General features: G+C 46.4%; 1 protein-coding gene across 2 annotated transcripts in view; it reads left to right on the top strand.

The window, feature by feature from the left end:
• Positions 1–11,455: 11,455 nt before the first annotated feature.
• ATRN (attractin) overlaps positions 11,456–18,225 on the top strand; it is a 142,333-nt gene continuing 135,563 nt past the window's right edge. Inside the window, exon 1 of one of the 2 annotated variants that reach the window (XM_032223689.1) lies at positions 11,456–11,954. In XM_032223689.1, the coding sequence (XP_032079580.1) occupies positions 11,698–11,954 (257 nt within the window). In that variant the 5' untranslated portion in view covers positions 11,456–11,697. The remainder of the gene's footprint in view (positions 11,955–18,225) is intronic. The other variant, XM_032223690.1, reaches the window with a different exon arrangement.

Raw genomic sequence — 18,225 nt, 5'->3', positions numbered from 1 at the left:
ACCTCCTCATTGTCTGAATCTGCTCTGCTGGCCGCTGGCCACAACACACAGGACATACATGACCTCCCAGATGTAATAGGATTAACCCACCACCGTGGAAAAAGGCACAAGGCTCGGCTGCATTGCACAATCCCCTGCAGCATCTCAGAATCTAATAAAAATCCATGTGCTCATCAAACCAATTTGGCCAGCCGTCCCAGAACTGCATGCTGTTGTTCGTTCTGCTCATCCCTAAACCTTTTTTTTTCTTAAGCAGCCTCCATTTTATTCCCGACTTGCAACTTGGGCTGGATTTTGCTTTCAACAGAAGTGAATGGAGCCATTTAAGTGATGTACGAGGAGGCCTCGGTTTATGATGGTTTATTTAGTGACCATTTTGAGTTTACATCGGCACTGAGAAAAGTGACTCAGAGCCATTTTGTTTTACCCTTACAACTGTTGCAGCATCCCCATGGTCACGGGATCAAAATTCGGGGGCTTGGCAACTGGTTCATATTTGTGACACTTATAGTGTCCCAGGCTTCATGTGATCCCCTTTTGCGACCTGGTAATCAAAATCAATGGGAAAGCCACATTCTCTTCACAACCATGTTACTAACTTATCAACTGCAGTGATTCACGTAACAACTGTGGAAAAAAAGTCATCAAATGAGGCAAAATTCACTTAACATATCTCTCACTTAGCAATGGGACTCAATTGTGGTCATAAGTTGACGACTACCTGTAGTGTGTTCTCTGACTAACTTTACTTTCTTCTAAGTTAACATAAAGGCCAGTGTTAATCGTCTAATCCAATGTTTTATTCCCAAAAGATTAAGGGAGGGATCTGACACAGTTTACATGCAAACCAGGTGCACAATGTGCAAGTTATAGCTTGCAAACCAGGTGCAAAATTGTTGGATTGTTCTTGCAAATGAGGTGCACAAGCCAGGTGTACAATTGGCGAGTTAAGGCTTGCAAACCAGGTGCATAATTGGTGAGTTATAGCTTGCTTCCTTTCTGCAAACCGCCAACCTTAAGTGCTTTGCTCAAAGTCTTCTACATTTTTGACCTTTATTTGATCTGACAAAGCATGGATTGTTTTAACGTATGACCTACAAGCCCAGCGATAATCTATAATACAACATTCATAACAGCTGAACAAGGCAGGTGACTTGCAAATAAACACATTCTCAGTTATGGAAAAGCAATATCTGCTAATTAACTTCCTTTGTTTGAATTAGCCTTGTTCGACTTTGGTTTGCTTGCTTTTCTTCAAAGGTGTTTCCGAGGTCGGCAATAGATAAGCCTCCCAGCTTAAGGAAACAGGAGATGACAAAAGGCTCGGTTTTATGTCTTGTTCAGGAGTGGGAAAATGTCACCTCCGATATTTCAAGAAAGAGGCTCAAGCCCACTTCAGAAGGATCTAAATAAGGGATGTCCAAGCTTGGTGACTTGAAGACATGTGGACTTCAACTCCCAGAAGTCCCCAGCCAGCTATGCTGGGAATTGAAGTCCACAGGGCTTAAAGTTGGCAAGGTTGGACACATCACTAATCTAAAGGAAGCAGAAAGGACTCAAAAAGAGTAAAAGGAAGGCAGTGAATCTCACTCCACAAATCTTGGGCTTGCAAAGCCATCTTTAATCCAATTTACTTGAACCATTAACCTGATTTCTCAACATCTGTGGTGGAATGTGGCCTGGATTCCCTGGAGGGAGGGGCTGCATTCCCAAGGAGAAAGAGAGAAAACTCGGCTCTCATAGATGGTGTGGGAGAAAGAGGGTGAAGGCTGCTCCTCCTTAATAGTTCCCAGAGTATACGCTTCATTGTAGTGTTAGCACGCTTGAATCTGGCAAGATTCCGTCCGTAAGTGAGGAACAATAAAGAGATCTATTTGGAAGAATCACACTGTGTCTTTCTTGGCTTCTTATACACCAGCTGTGGGCAACCTACGCGTAGACGCTGGTCTCCCACCCCTCCTTTTCCCTCCCCTCTTTTGAAGTCCTGGCAGCTGCCAGATTCGAACACCAAATCACCAGTGTTTTGCCTTGTGATGTTTTGCCTTTTATTTTTATCTCCAGAAATGAGGACAAAACAGGAGATTTGAAATTTTAAGAAAGGGAATCATTTTGTCATTACGCCCCCAGACTACTCCCAAAAGGTTAAAACCGTTACCCTCCTCCTCCCTCTTTCAACGGATACGGTCACAGCCAGATACCCTGCTGTTTTTCAAACTACCACAAAGGGGGAAAAAAAAGAGGATTGCCCACTTGTGCTGAGCCATGCCTTCCTTATCATCCATGGTCATCTCTCCAGTCGGTCATAATTGCCTGGTTCACACAACAGGCTAAGCCACTGTGAAACAGTGCGCTCCCTAAAGCCTGCCGACGACATCTGAGCCATGGGCTGCTGCTGCTCTCAAGGACGGCCTGTGACAAAGCCAACGGAACATGTTAACAACCTTCTGTCTCAAACACCATTTGGAAAACGGCCTCTTTGTGAGCTGGCCAGCCTGGCTTAATAACAGAATGACAAGAGTTGAAAGGGACCTTGGAGGTCTTCTAGTCCAACCCCTGCTCAAGCAGGAGACCCTGTACCATTCCAGACAAACGGAGGGGCCAATCTCTTCTTAAAAACCTCCAGTGATGTAGCACCCACAAGTTCTGAAGGCAACTTCTGTTCCACTTGTTAATTGTCCTCACTTTAGGAAATATCTCCTTAGTTCTAGGTTGCTTCTCTCCTTGATTAGTTTCCATCCGTTGCTTCTTGACCTGCCCTCAGGTGCTTTGGAGAATAGCTTGACTCCCTCTTCTTTGTGGCAACCCCTGAGATATTGGAAGACTGTTATCATGTCTCCCCTAGTCCTTCTTTTCATTCAACTAGACATACCCAGTTCCTGCAACCGTTCTTCATCTGTTTTAGCCTCCAGTCCCCTAATCCTCTTTGTTGCTCTTCTCTGCACTCTTTCTAGAGTCTCCACATCTTTTTTACATCGTGGAGACCAAAACTGGATGCCGTATTCCAAGTGTGGCCTCACCAAGGCCTTATAAAGTGGTATTAACACTTCATGGGATCTTGATTCTCTCCCTCTGTTGATGCAGCCCAGGATTGTGTTGGCTTTTTGGGCAACTGCAGTATAGTGCTGGCTTCGGCCCAATTGGGTTAAATGCAGCAGCCTCTTGCCACAGAGATCAAAGTGGGGACAGGCCCTTTCTGATCATCACCCTCTTGACCTGTGACCACAACTGAGAAGTAATTGTGCCTCAAATGTGCAGCTTTCGACAAACCGAGTTCTCTGAGTGATCCATTCAGCCACGTGCCCTTAATTTGACAATTTGCCCATTGTCTTGCTGCAACACACAATAACCGAACTGTGAAGCCTGCGGATGGGGAGTCCCAGGCTGAGCGTCGCCGGCAAATGCAGACGCCGTCCCTTGATCGGATTTAATCAAGGATCCTTGAAAACACAGAGCGTGTGAGGATGCTGTCGGGCTGCGCTCGGTGCCACGGTGGTAGCTGGTGCCCGAGAATTCACGCCAGCATCAGAGTGTCAGGAATGAACTGGAATGATGCGCAAACTTTCTTTTCTGAAAGACGGCATGAGTTTTCCTGGGGAAAAAAAATGAAAGGCCTGATCAATTGGTTTTTATAAGGGTGGTAGATCTCCAGAGGTTTTATCCTGCTGCTTCTTAGTGATGAAAGAAATGTCCTTCTGGGTTTAGCTCCAAGTGGGGAAAAGGACACTGGAGACATGGAGGCTGCTTGGAAAGATGGTTTATTGTTGGACAGGGCCACATGGCTTGAGCCCTGAACAGAAAAGGTGATCACATGCTTCAATGTTGGTGGAGAAGAAGAGAAGGGCTGAGGGAGGGGCTTGCTAGGCTTTTTATACCCTGTTTAGTCCCACCTCTCTGTTTCCTGTTCCTGTGTAAGAAATGTTTTCTGATTGGTTGTCAGACTCCCATAGGGCCATGCAGGGGCAACTCTCTGGGCTGTGTTTTGAATCCAGGTTTAGTTGAGTTCTCAGATGCCATGTGGTCAGTTGAGTAAAGGGCCAATATTATCATGCCTTTACTCCCATTCCCCCCCTGGGGCTGCAGTGGAGAAGTCTTTATTATGTAAAAGGGACTAGCTTGGCACACCTAAATGAACTCTTATAACTCTGCCTGCACAAGAGATGTGTCTCCCAGAGGCCCAGCAAACACCGGCATGCAACCGACAAACCCCGATTATACCTACCAACATCCCACCCCTTTCATTGGGGCAGCTTCTTATGTAGGAAGTAAGCACCCACCTCTCTCTTGGGAAAATAAGATATTTTAGGAAATATTAAAAGGACAGAATATTTCCCCTAAAAGAGAGGCAGAAACCTGGCTTCCCCCACCTTTGTCAATGGGCCATTAAAGGCCTGAGCGAGTCTATTCTACATAACAGAGCCGCATTAGGAATTGCCCAAAGCCCTTTCATTACATCATCACCCAGCAAGACTCAACCAAGTTTCGGACTCAGGACAGCCTACAAAGTTGCCCCTGCATGGCCCCATGGGAGCCTGACAACCAATCAGAACACACGCTCAAATTCAAAAGCCCAGAGAGGGCATAAAACCCAGGCACTCTCAGCATCTCTTCCCTTTTTTGCCCAGGACCTCAAGCCAGTGGTGAAATTCAATATTATTTTTACTACCGGGTGTGGCTTAGTGGGTGTGGTGTGGCTTGGTGGGCGTGGCAAGGGAAGGTTACTGCAAAATCCCCATTCTCACTCCACTCTGGGGCCAGCCAGTGGTGGCATTTGCTGGTTTTCCGAACTATTCAAAATTTCCACTTCCAGTTCTCCAAACTACTCAAAATTTCCTCTACCGGTTCTCCGGACTACTCAAATTTTCTGCTACCAGTTCTCTGAACTACTCAAAATTTCCTCTACCGCTTCTCCGAACTACTCAAAATTTCTGCTACCGGTTCTCTGAACTACTAAAAATTTCCTCTACCGGTTCTCCGAACTACTCAAAATTTCTGCTACCGGTTCTCTGAACTACTCAAAATTTCCACTACCGGTTCTCCGAACTACTCAAAATTTCTGCTACCAGTTCTCTGAACTACTCAAAATTTCTGCTACCGGTTCTCCGAACTACTCAAAATTTCCGCTACTGGTTCTCCAGAACCTGTCAGAACCTGCTAGATTTCACCCTGCCTCAAACCATGTGATCCTATCCACCATTAAAACCATCTTTCCAAGCAATCTCTCTGTTTCCAGTGTCTTCCCACTTGGAACTGAACCCAGATGGACGTTTCTTCCAACACCTGTAATTTACAACGTCATCTTAGTGAGGGCAGCTTCTGGAATTAAGGGTGTAAAAAAAAAATCAACCTTGTGAGAGATTTTCTTCCTCCCTCCCTCCCTCCCTCCCACTCCGCCACCAAGCCCTGCCTTCCTTAAGCCGAGTTAATCTTTCTGCACATCTGCAGACCGCATAAAATGTACTTTGACCAATTTTTGCATGGTTTGAGGGCAAGCTTGATTGCTCTACAAGGTGACCTAAGTTCGGGTATTACCAGCCGCGGGACAGAGGACCTGAGACTCCCGTGGAGGCGGAGGTTTGCATGTTCCTACTGGCAGGATTTGGAGGCTGTGGACGACCGCAATGCGCTCAGCGTGGGGCTGCCCTTGAAGAACATCCGGAAGCTTCAATCGGTTTGAAATAATGTGGCGGTGGCCCCCAGAACAACGGAGATCCACATTTCCATTGTTGACATTGGTTTTGTATCTTGGGAGTGGAAAGAAAGGATGTGGGAATACTTTCCCGAGTCCAAAGTGGGCAAAACAGGAGGAAGACTATAAGTTTACTCTAAATTTACAATCTCCAGAGGCAGATAAACGGCATCCTAGATTCCTTTTTATTTTCTGGAAAAGTTTTTTACTTTTTGTTCTCTATATGCAATTCTAGGTATACATTCTGTTGTGGCCCGGCAGGTGCCGTTGGAGCTGCCGCCAGACTCCGAAGGCGAGGGGTCTTATGAGTCGGCCTTGGAGGAGGTGGAGGACCCTGGACAGGGTGTTGACTCCGAGCAGGGCGAGGAGAGACTGGTTGGCCACCAGGTGGCGGCAGAACATTGGATCAAAGGGAATGTTCAGGAAAACATTTGGGAGTTGTTTCAGGATGCATGCAGGCGAAGGGCTATTCAATGGAAGGAATTGTAGGAGATGATTGTGCTTAGCTGATGCTGATTAAGATCCTCTCCTGAGTATAAAAGAGACTATGCCATGCCCTGTTTGCAGGAGTCAATGTTCTCGTTCACGTTCATGATTGAGAGAAAGCAACTTGGATAAGTGGTTTGCTGTGAGAAGCTTGTTTGCATTACCAGGTTTGTAGTAATTGCTGCCAGAGAGCTTATCTCTTGTTTATTTTGGGCTTGCAGCCAACAAGAGCCTGGACTGATTAAAACATTCTTTTGTATGTCTCTGATGGCTTTCGTTCCTGGACGAAGAAGGCGGGGGGGGGGGGCGCAGAACACATTCACATAATTATTATTCTTTTTTACATTCGTCGGTTATAACATACCATTTGGGTTGCTTTGTTTACCACCCCTTGTCTGTTTTGACATCACTTTCTCTTCTCTTTCTTTTCTCCCTCCCTCCCTTCTCTACTTCCTTCCTCTCTCCTTTTCCTTCCTTCATCCCTTTTCTCTCTCCTACTCCTCTCTTCCTCTTCCCCTTCTTGCCCTCTCTCCTTCTCCCTTCCATCTTCCTCCCCTCCCCTCTATCTTCCTCCCCTCCTCTTTGTCTCATCTCCTCTCTTCCTTTCTTTTTTCTATTGCTGTAGGTGTCTCTTCCAGCTCTTAATTTTTATTTTCTTGGGGTGGTATTTCTGCAGACTCAAAAATAGTTGCATATCATTTCTTATTCCTTTTCCTTCTCAAATCTATCCGGATTGTGTTCCCCTCACCCCTTTGTATCTTACTTTTGAATATATATATATATATATATTACACTTTTCTTCCCTATTCCCTCCCCACTCTTCCCCCCTTTTCTACTTAATGGCGTATTGTCTGGGTTCCATATCTCCCCCTTACTTTCTTTTCTGTATGTCTTTCTCTAACCATTCATAAAATCTTCCCCATGTCTTGAAGTACACCGGTTCCCCTTTTCCCTTTATTTTCAATTCCCAGAATTCCCCAGGAGGCAAAGAATTCTGGGAGTTGATGTCCACCATCTTAAAGATTCGAAGGTTGAGAATTTGCTGAATGTTTACTCAACTTTGAGATGGATAGACATCATCCGATTATTCACCACCACTGCAGGAAGCCGGTTTTCCTAAGTGACTGCCTGATTCACTTAATGCAGTGTTTCTCAACCTTGGCAACTTGAAGATGTCCGGACTTCAACTCCCAGAATTCCCCAGCCAGCGAATGCATTTGCTGGCTGGGGAATTCTGGGAGTTGAAGTCCGGACATCTTCAAGTTGCCAAGGTTGAGAAACACTGACTTAATGATTGCAGCAATTTGCTTAAGAACCTTGGCAAAAAGGTTGTAATATCGAGCGCTTAACAATTGCCTTGTTTAGCAACAAAAAAAAATCTGGTTCCAGTTCTTCTTGTAAGTAAGCCAAGGATTACCTGTATCAAGTGGTCATTATCTTAGTGACAGCCCAGGAGAACAGATCTTCCAGGTGTTGTGGCCTGCCACAAGCTGGCAGCAGATTCGGGCAGTGAGGAGGTTGGGGAGGAGCATGGGCCAGTCCTGGAGTCTGGGGAAGGCTCTGAGGAGGGCTCTGTGTCGGAGGCAGAGAGGGGGCCAGGGCCGTCCGACAGTTATCAGCTGCCTTCGGAGTCGGACATCAGTGAGGCAGAAGAACAGCTGGAGCCTGTTCCCGGTGTGCGCATGCACAGAGTTGCCAGACGAAGGGAAGAGCTAAAGAACAGGGGGCGTAAAGGCACAGATGGACGGTGAATGGCCCCTCCCAGAGGACATAAAAGAGGAGCGAAAGGGGAGTGGAGTTTGCAGGAGGCAATTTGTTCATTCCTGCATTCTTCCCAAGCATTGCAGCGCCTGAAAGATATCGGCCTGGCCTCTCTCCAAGCCTGAGAAAGGTTGGTAATTGTGGACTATCTTGAAAGACTGTGGGAGAGGAAAGACTTTGCTGGAGAGGAATTCACTGTCAATTAAATAAAAGGGGTTTAACGAGGACTCGGCTTCGTGCTGCTGGGGAAGCCGAGGTCCGAAACACCAGAGTCCAACACAGACGGCTGCGAACAGGATTGGGAAATACAACAACAACATGGGATAAATAATGTAGCTTCGCTTGTAGCGCACCGCAGGGGTACCATTTGTCTTTCCCTACCAATGGAATACAAGCCATTAGGGCCATCAAATTCAGCCCCCTGATGAGTGCAATAATCCAATTAAAAGATCCTTGACAGATGCTGCTTGATCTCTGGTTGCACAGACAAAAAAAGTCCTGCTTTTTGCAAAAATGGGATGCAGGGCTGGGGTTTGGGGAGGCCGAAAAAATGGGTGTATTCGGTGTATAAGACGCACCAATATTTCCACACACTTTTAGGGGGGGGGGAGAGAAAGGTGTGTCTTGTACTAAAAAAATACGGTACTCTATAACGCTGTTTCTCCATTGGAACAATTTTAAAATGGGTCGAATTCCACCCTCAGAATTCCCCAGCCAGCTGTGCTCCAATTCTGGGAGTCAGCATAATCATGGCTTAAAGTTGCCAAGGTAGAGGCTGTTTCCTTGATTGCTTCTAGTAAGTGATTCTACTCAAGGTGGACTCAGACTTCCAAGGTTGGTAAAACAAGGACCCAGAGTGTTGGGGGCAAGAGGCTGACTCTGTAAACTGCTTAGAGAGGGCTGTGAAGCACTGGTGAAGCAGTATATAAGTGCTTTTGCTATTCCTTCCTTCCTTCCCTCCCTCCCTCCCTCCCTCCCTCCCTCCCTCCCTCCCTCCTTCCTTCCTTCCTTTCTCTCTTAATTCCCTTTCTCATTTTCCATCCTGGTAGCTCAGTGTTTAGAATGCAGTATTGCAGGCTAACTCTGTTGATTGCCAGCAGTTTGATCCTGACCAGCTCAAGGTTGACTCAGCCTTCCATCCTTCCGAGGTCGGTCAAATGAGGATACGGATTGTTGGGGGCAAGAGGCTAACTCTGTAAACTGCTTAGAGAGGGCTGTGAAGCACTGGTGAAGCGGTATATAAGTGCTTTTGTTATTCCTCCCTCCCTCCTTCCCTCCTTCCTTTCTCTCTTAATTCCCTTTCTCATTTTCCATCCTGGTAGCTCAGTGTTTAGAATGCAGTATTGCAGGCTAACTCTGCCGACTGCCAGCAGTTCGATCCTGACCAGCTCAAGGTTGACTCAGCCTTCCATCCTTCCGAGGTCGGTCAAATGAGGATACGGATTGTTGGGGGCAAGAGGCTAACTCTGTAAACTGCTTAGAGAGGGCTGTGAAGCACTGGTGAAGCGGTATATAAGTGCTTTGTTATTCCTCCCTCCCTCCTTCCCTCCTTCCTTTCTCTCTTAATTCCCTTTCTCATTTTCCACCCTGGTAGCTCAGTGTTTAGAATGCAGTATTGCAGGCTAATTGTGTCGACTGCCAGCAGTTCGATCCTGACCAGCTCAAGGTTGACTCAGCCTTCCATCCTTCCAAGGTGGGTTAAAATGAGGACCCAGATTGTTGGGGGCAAGAGGCTGACTCTGTAAACCGCTTAGAGAGGGCTGTAAAAGCACTTTGAAGCGGTATATAGGTCTAAGGGCTATTGGTATAGCTACTAAGTTTTGTATCTGAATATCACTACATTTTACATAAACTCTGCGCAATTATCTTCCGTTGTAGATTCATTTGTATCCCATGTCCCTCTTGGCATTTTATAGAAGATTGATGCCTCAATCACCTGTGATTTGACATGGCTCAATGCTATGGAGCAAGGAAGGAAATTGCCTTGAAAAAAAAAAAGAATTATAATTAAAATTCTGTAAGCGCCAATTTAGGCCATCTGGAAAGGAAAGGGCAAGGAAAAGATTCTCAATTGCCCTCCCTTGATTGGCCACAGGACATCTTATCCCCTTATTATACTTCATAATAATAAGAGTTCTGGCACAATAGTTCATTGTGCTACAGGGAGTCCTCGATATACGGCCATAAGGGAGCCTACCCATTATGGTCATGTGTTGTAACTGTTCTGTTTTACAACCTTCTTTGTGACATTAAGTCGTTAAGCGAATGCAGGTTTTGCCAAAAACCAGAAGTAATTGATAGGCTTGGGCAAAACTGGCGTATAATATGGTCACATGACCAGGGGGTGCCCCCACTAAGACGCTGAGCTTGTCGATCAGAAAGGTCGGCAGTTTGGCGGTTCAAATCCCTAGTACAGGTCTCCTGCGTGAGCAGGGGGTTGGCCTAGATGACCTCCAAGATCCCTTCCAACTCTGTTACTGTTTTACTTAAACAGTCGCAAAGGCAGTCCTGTTGCTGAGAGCTGTAGAGTTGAAACTGAGGCATTAGTACAGGTAGTCCTCGACTTGCAACAGTCACTAGTGGCCGCTCAAAGTTACAGCGGCGTTGAAAAAAAGGTTTTCAAACTTTGCAGCATCCCTTTGATTTACGTGATCAAAATTCAGATAGCAATAGCAATAGCAGTTAGACTTATATACCACTTCATAGGGCTTTCAGCCCTCTCTAAGCGGTTTACAGAGTCAGCATGTTGCCCCCCAACAACAATCCGGGTCCTCATTTCACCAACCTCGGAAGGATGGAAGGCTGAGTCAACCTTGAGCCGGTGAGATTAGAACCGCTGAACTGCAGATAACAGTCAGCTGAAGTGGCCTGCAGTGCTGCACCCTAACCACTGCGCCACCTCGGCAACCGGCTCATATTTATGTCTGTCACAGTGTCCCGGGGGTGGAGGGTGGGCATGTGATCCCCTTTTGTGACCTTCGGACAAGCAGAGTCCATGGGGAAGCCTGATTCACTTAACGACCGTGCAACTCACTTCACAACCGCAGTGATTCCCTCGGCAAGGAGAGTTATAAAGCGGGAGCAAAACCCACTTAGCGAATGTTTGACTTTGCAACATATAAAGGTCTGAAGGGCTGAATTGTGGTCCTAAGTGGAGGAATAACTGTATTCTTGGAATGCTTGAAACTTCAGGAGGTTGTGAGTTCGATCCTAGGTAGAGAGGCCGATGTAGGGTCTCCTGCTTGGGCAGGGGGTTGGACTAGATGACCTGCAAGGACCCTCCCAACTCTGTTAATCTGTTCATCTTCCTGACTGCACCAGTTGGATTTCCACCTGCTGGTGGGCCAAGCCAGAGGAGTGGAGGGGCCACGCCCCCTTTACCCCCGCTTAGCCCGTTGCCAGGAGACGGACACTCCTCCTACTCCTCCTCCTCCCTCTCCATGGCCTCTCTGGCGCGGTCAGAGCGGTCGGGCGCCGCTCTAGCCCTCCCGCCGACGCGACCGACGGACGCTCGCTCGCCCGCTCTTGGGCGCTTGTCCAGGGCCGCGGTGACGTCATCGGGAGGGGACGCGCGTGCGTGATGGCGGCGCGGCGGCTCCGGGACGCTTCTTCCTCAGGAGGGTCCGGCGAGTGAAGGCGGCGGTTCAGCCGTGAGGGGAGCAAAAAAAAAAAAAAAGGGCGGCCGCTCCTTCTCCTCCTCGCCGCCTTTGTCCGAAGAGCGACCCCGGCCTTGTCCTCCGCGCCCTCGGGGCCGGGCTCCGGCTATGGAGCGTCGTCGTCGGGGGGCGTCGTCGTCGGGCCTGCTGGAGGGTCTGCCGGCCCGGCCGTGGAGGTTGCCGCTGCTGCTGCTGTTGGTGCCGCTGCTGCTGGCGGCGCGGGGCGCGGAGTCGGCCTCGGCGGACGGCAAGGCGTGCGAGAAGCCCTGCGCCAACGGAGGACGCTGCCAACCCACCACCGGCCAGTGCGAGTGCCAGCCCGGCTGGGTGGGCGACCAGTGCCAGCACTGCGGGGGCCGCTTCCGGTGGGTGAGGAGGGGGCGGCCTGGGGTGGGGTGAGGGGCTCGAGGCGAGCGAGTGAGGCTTGGGGTTGCCAACCCCCCCTCCCATTCCTCCTTCCCTCCTGGGGGAGGGGCTGCTTCCCTCCCCCCCCCAGCCTCCATTCCCCCCCCACCCTTCTTTTTGGGGTGCGGGGTCCCCCAAGGCCGCAATTTGCGCCCTGCTTTTGGAACTGGCTGGTTTTGCCTCCTTCAGATGCACCACAAGACCCACTCAGCTCAGCCAGGGCAGGAGGGGGGGGGGGATGCATTATTATTATTGTTATTTTTAGTATTAGTGTTATTGTTATTATTATTATACACTTTATTCATTAAACATGAAACTCAAGTCAAATGAACATTCAAAAATGCATCACAAATACCATTGACTGGCGCTGATGGTTGATATGGGTTGCTGCCAGCGTCCTGGGTATATCAACCAAGTACCTTCTTAAAATTATTTTCATTATTATTATTTCTTTTATTCATTAAGCATGAAAGTCAAGTGAACATTTAAAGATGTGTCACAAGTACCATTGGCTGATGCTAATGTTTGATACAGATTGATATAGGTTATATTATTATTATTATTATACAATTGTATCACAGCGGCCAGTTGTTTCGCCGGATTTGGCATTGGTTACTAGTCGGGCCCCAACCAGGGGCCTAGGACGTCGTAACGTATTTTCGTAATATGGGTGCGGATCCAAGCAGTGCGGCTTTTTGCATTTGACTGATGGTGATTTTGTCAATTTTTAACTGTTTTAAATGTAATTCCAGTGCTTTTGGAATAGCACCCAGTGTGCCAATTACCACTGGAATTATTACTGCTGGTTTGTGCCATAATCGTTGAATTTCGATTTTTAAGTCCTGGTATCTTGCGATTTTTTCATCGCATAAGCGATTTTCATCGCTCATTATTATTATTATTATTATTATTATTATTATTATTATTATTATTATTATTATTATTCTGTGGTTAATCTTTGGTGAGATTCACAGTCTTTGAGGCTGGTTGGTAGCTCAACAGCTCAAGTCCTTACCAAGGACCTAGGAACTTGTAAGGTAACGTCGGAGGATATAAGCTGTTCCAAGTAGGGTGGTTTTTTGTAGAATGAGAATGTTCAAGTCTGATAAATTTAAAATTTCCAAACAGCGAGGTAGCCCTTTGGGTATTGCTCCAAGGGCTCCAATTACAATTGGGACAACACACAATTTCTTTTTCCACAGTCGCTCAACTTCAATTTGCAAGTCCCGGTACTTTGTGATTTTTTTCTTGCTGTTTATCTTTAATGTGTGCATCACCAGGTATTACAATGTCAATGAACCATACTTTATGGTACATTATGTCAGGTGTGTTGTGGGCCAAGTGTCTGTCAGTCTGAATTCTGAAGTCCCACAAGATCTTGACTTTCTCATTCTCTAAAACCTTCTGAACCTGATGTTCCCAGTGGTTTTTACTGTACTCAAATCCAAGCTTTTGGCACAATTTCCAGTGAATGATCTTAGCAACGTGGTCATGGCGTTGTACATAGTCAGTTTGTGAAATTTTGCTGCGCCCACTGATCAAGTGGTCGACTGTCTCGTCTTTCTCATTACAGAGGCGACATTTACTGTTGGTGGTAACATGTTGAATTTTCGCCTTCATGTAGTTTGTGGTTAAGGCTTGTTCTTGAGCTGCCAAAATAAAACCTTCTGTTTCTTTTTTCAGTGCTCCTGATCTTAGCCAGTTCCAAGTTAGTTTTTGGTCAGCTTTGCCTTCAATACTTTTCAAGTATTGGTTATGCATAGCTTTGTTTTTCCAATTTTCAGCTCACTTCTCAATTACTTCTTTCTTATATTCAGCTTTTGACTTAGTTGTCTTTAAAAGGCCTCCTTTATTTACTTCCTTAATCATTGGTTCTTCACTTTTCTGGATGTAATCATTCAAGCTGTGTTTTTCTTCTTCCACAGTCTGTTTTACTTATAGGAGTCCTTGACCACCTTCTGCTCTTGGTAGATATAATCGGTCAACATTACTTTTAGGGTGCAAAGCATGATTCATTGTCATAAGCTTCCTTGTTTTTCTGTCCAAATTGTCCAACTCCATCTGGGTGCAGTCAATTACTCCTGCAGAGTATCGAATCAGAGGTATAGCCCAGGTATTTATGGCTTTTATGATGTTTCCTCCATTCAATTTGACCTTTAATATCTTGCGAATTTGTCGAAAGTACTTGGCTGACGTTAAGTCCTTAACTTTATTATGCATTAAGTTAGAGGCCTCTAAAATCCCCAAGTACTTGTAGCCTTCTTCTGGTTTTACTGCCTTTATCATTTCTTCATTCTCAAGTTCTATTCCATCATCTTCTATTATTATATAATATAGCAATATAATAATAATAATAATAATAATAATAATAATAATCATAATTATTATTATTACTATTGTTATTATTAATAGTGGCCGTACCCTGTTTTCCCAAAAATAAGACCTCCCCGGATAATAAGCCGAAAATATTGCAACACAGCAGTAACCATGAAGTGACCCCACACTTGCCGCCTCCTGCACGTCAAAAATAATGAGACCTCCCAAAAATAAGGCCAAGTCCTAATTTTTGGGGTCTTATTCTCGGGGAAAAATGGTAGCATTAGCATTATTTTATTATTTTTAATGTTATTTTATTAGTAGTAGTATTAGTAGTAGTAATTGTAGTCAGCCAGATGTTCAGACTGGGTTTGACATTTTTGTCTGTCTATGGAGTTGTTACTATTATTTAATCTGATTGATATTGTTGCTGTTGTTATTATTACTATTATTATTATTATTATTATTATTATTATTATTTAATCTTCAGTTCGATTCACAGTTTGGGAATGGTACAAACTTAACAGTTCAAGTCCTAAACTAGGACCTAAGAGTGTTGAGGTAACATCTGTAGATGATTATGATGGTTAAGATTAATCATTGCAGAGTCAGCCAGATGTTCAGATTGGGTTTGATATTTTTGTCTGTCTATGGAGTTATTATTATTTAATCTTATCGATATTGTTGTTATTATTTAATCTTCTATTTGATTCACAGTCTTGGTACTGGTAAAAACTTAACAGTTCAAATCCTAAACTAGGACCTAAGAGCTGTTAAGGTAATGTCTGTGTATCATCCTTATTCTTGTTGTTATTGATGATTACACAGTCAGCCAGATGTTCAGGCTGTGTTTGGCATTTTCATCCACCTATCGATTCTTTAGCAAGGACCCGGGATAGATAGAGCTGGACGTTTGGTGGTGTTAAGAGATTTTATTATTATGGTTTGTCTCACGGTCAGCCAGATGTCCAGACTGGATTTGGCATTTTCGTCTCTCTATCGATTTGTTCTTATATTTATTTGCCATCTATCTCTCACCATCGGCCTACTCTAAGCGGCTTACAAACATTAAAAAAAAAACAAAGAAAAAGGAAGTTGGAACAAAGCGAAAGTGAAACAATAGAAGCATGAAATAAACAAGGAAAAAGAAAACAAAGAAAATACATGGATATGATTAACAAAAAGGATTTGCGAGTGGGGAGCAGAGGAGGGAAGGTGGAGTCCGCTGTCAATCTAGCAGCTACATCCAGAGTCAAACTCTTGCTTGGGGGTCTCCAGACCAATTTGGAGGACGGGGTTAGATCTTACCAAAGGTATCTACTGCACAAAGGCAAGGCCTGACTTTCCAATAACGACAGAAGACCAGGATTGGGCAAAGGGCTACTGGATTTTGTCCCTCCTAATTCCCTTTCCCCATCTAGGATATCTGGATAATTTTGATCTTTCCTTTAAAGGGCTCGATTCTATACAGGGAATCCTTGATTTAATGACCACAATCGAGCCCAACATTTCTGCTTCTAAGTGAAAGATTTAAGTGAAACTTATCCCATTTTACGACTTTTCTCGCCAGTCGTGAAGGGAATCACTGCAGTTATTAAGTTGGTAACACGGTCGTTAAGTGAATCTAGCTTCCCCATTGACTTTGCTTGTAAGACGTGCTTGCAAAAGTGATCATTTGACCCTGGGTTACTGCAACCGTCATAAATACACGCCAGTTGCCAAATGTCTGAATTTTGATAATGTGATCAGGTGAATGCCCCGATGGCTGTGAGTGTGAAAAATGATCGTAAGTCACTTTTTTTTCAGTGCCATTGTAACTTTGGTCTCTAAATGAACTGTTGTATGAGGGATCCTTGGTGCTCTCTGAGCTCGCTTGTTTTCTTGCAGATGTTTCATTACCCAAACTAGGTAACAACGTCATGCTAATAAGGAGTGCAGTTTGCTGTCGCTGACTCCGCACTCCGCACCAGACTCTTCACTAGCACTGATGATGTTACCTAGTTTGGTAATGAAACGTCTGCAAGAAAACAAGCAGGCTCAGAGGCTACCAAGGACCCCTCATTCCAACCCCGAGCTACAAATATTCTCCTTTATTGATTACCTGCATGGCAAAAGCCTCTGGATGAGGCCATTGATGGAGGGCAGCGGGCCAAACGCATCTGCCTAAGTAATTCTTATAACTTAAACCTCAGCCAGACCAACTGAGATGCCCAGGACAGTGTGGCTCGTGCCGTATAATTCATTCCCCCGACTACGTGAGGCTTGGAAGAACCACCCCTATTCATTAGGCTACATTACTGTGTGGCTGGTCTCCCAGAAGATCTGGGATGACATGTCGAGAGGCTGCCAAGAAGCACTTATTACCTAGACTGCGGTCTTTAAAAATAAAAGAAAGAGAGAGAGACGGGGGGGGGGGGGCGCTCAGTCTGGGCCAGTGTTCAAGAGGTGAAATGGGGATTGTCAATCAATCTCGCCCTATCTAACCAGAGAGGGTTTCACAGTGAATCTCGTCAGATGGAGGATTCAGGTGATAGTGAAGGCCAGGGGGGTCTGCAACCTTAAACACTCAAAGAGCCATCTGGACCCATTTCCCACAGAAAAGAAAACACCGGAAGCCACAAAACCTGGGTGGGCGTGGCCAACTTAACACCCTTGGCGCCTCCATGGCCTGCTTGTTGCTCTTGCTGCGCCTTGCGCAGCACACTTAAATTTAGTGCACTTCATAATGGGGAGACAGTGCCCCCTCCTCCTCCTCCTCCTGGAGCCCATTATGACTCGGAGCATCGGCCGCAGTCGGGCCTGGCCCGTGTCTTGGAGCGGCGATCAAGTTCCGCGTCTCCCCGAGCGACCGAGGTACGTGGAGCACCAAGACGCGCCCATGAGATGAGAGGCAAGTACAGGGGTGCTTTACTGCCGCTCTGGAATATGGAGCGAGTCCCCGCCGTCCTTACCTTCTCAGGCCACACGAGGAGTGACTACATGGGGCGGGGCCAGCCAGCCGACAGGGAGCAACAGCAGGGGGATGAAAGAGCCGCATGCTGCTCGGGAGCCGTACATTGCCGACCCCTGGTGTAGACAGCATGGCAGGATTTGTGAAACTGCCTTTGTTCTGCTCAGAGCAGAATCAAGCCTCTTTACCCCAAACAAAGCCAGAACTGAGTCTGTCCCCTGGCATTGCGGGTGGGAGGGCCAGCGTCCGGGAAGGAGCCGGTCTTGAGCTGGCACCTGGCAGATGCTGCCACGGCTCTTCAGTGCCCACAACCCACCTGGGGTTCTGATTGGCCTGCGCCTGGTGAGATCCGGAGACACAGGGAAAAAGTCCAAAGCCTTGATGATGCAGGAAGCAGCTATGGCTTACTCCTTGTCCGCTACTACAGATAGTGCTCGGCTTACAACAGTTCCTTTAGGGACCATTGAAAGTTACAACGGCCTTGAAAAAAGCCGCAGGAGCATTTTCGTTGCAACATCCCCAGGATCACGTCATCAAAATTCGGACACTTGGCAATTGACTCATATTTATGATGGTTCCAGTGCCACGCGATCTCCTCTTGCGACTTTCTGACCAGCGATGCCAATGGGGATGCCGGATTCACTTAACGACCGTGCTACTAACTTAACAACTGCAGTGATTTAATTAACCCCTGTGGCAAGAAAGGTCATCAAAAGAGGCAAAATTCACTGAAATGTTTCGCTTAACAACATAAACGTTGGGCTCAATTATGGTCGCAGATTGAGGGCCACCTGCAGCTGCTGGATGATGGAAGGCTGAGCGTCACCTCCTGCATAAGGTTTGGGCCTTCAGCTCCACAGGAGGTTGGAGTGGCTCAGTGAGGTGGACCAGAAGGAGCAGTGGATGGGAAGGGGCCTACAGGTGAGATCCGTGGGAAGGATGCGCAAAGGTGACGGATGAAAATC

The sequence above is a fragment of the Thamnophis elegans genome, chromosome 9, assembly GCF_009769535.1.
Source record: "Thamnophis elegans isolate rThaEle1 chromosome 9, rThaEle1.pri, whole genome shotgun sequence".
Classification (NCBI taxonomy): Eukaryota; Metazoa; Chordata; class Lepidosauria; order Squamata; family Colubridae; genus Thamnophis; species Thamnophis elegans.
The sequence above is the reverse complement of the archived record's forward strand: the minus strand, read 5'-3'. Positions and strand labels throughout refer to the sequence as shown.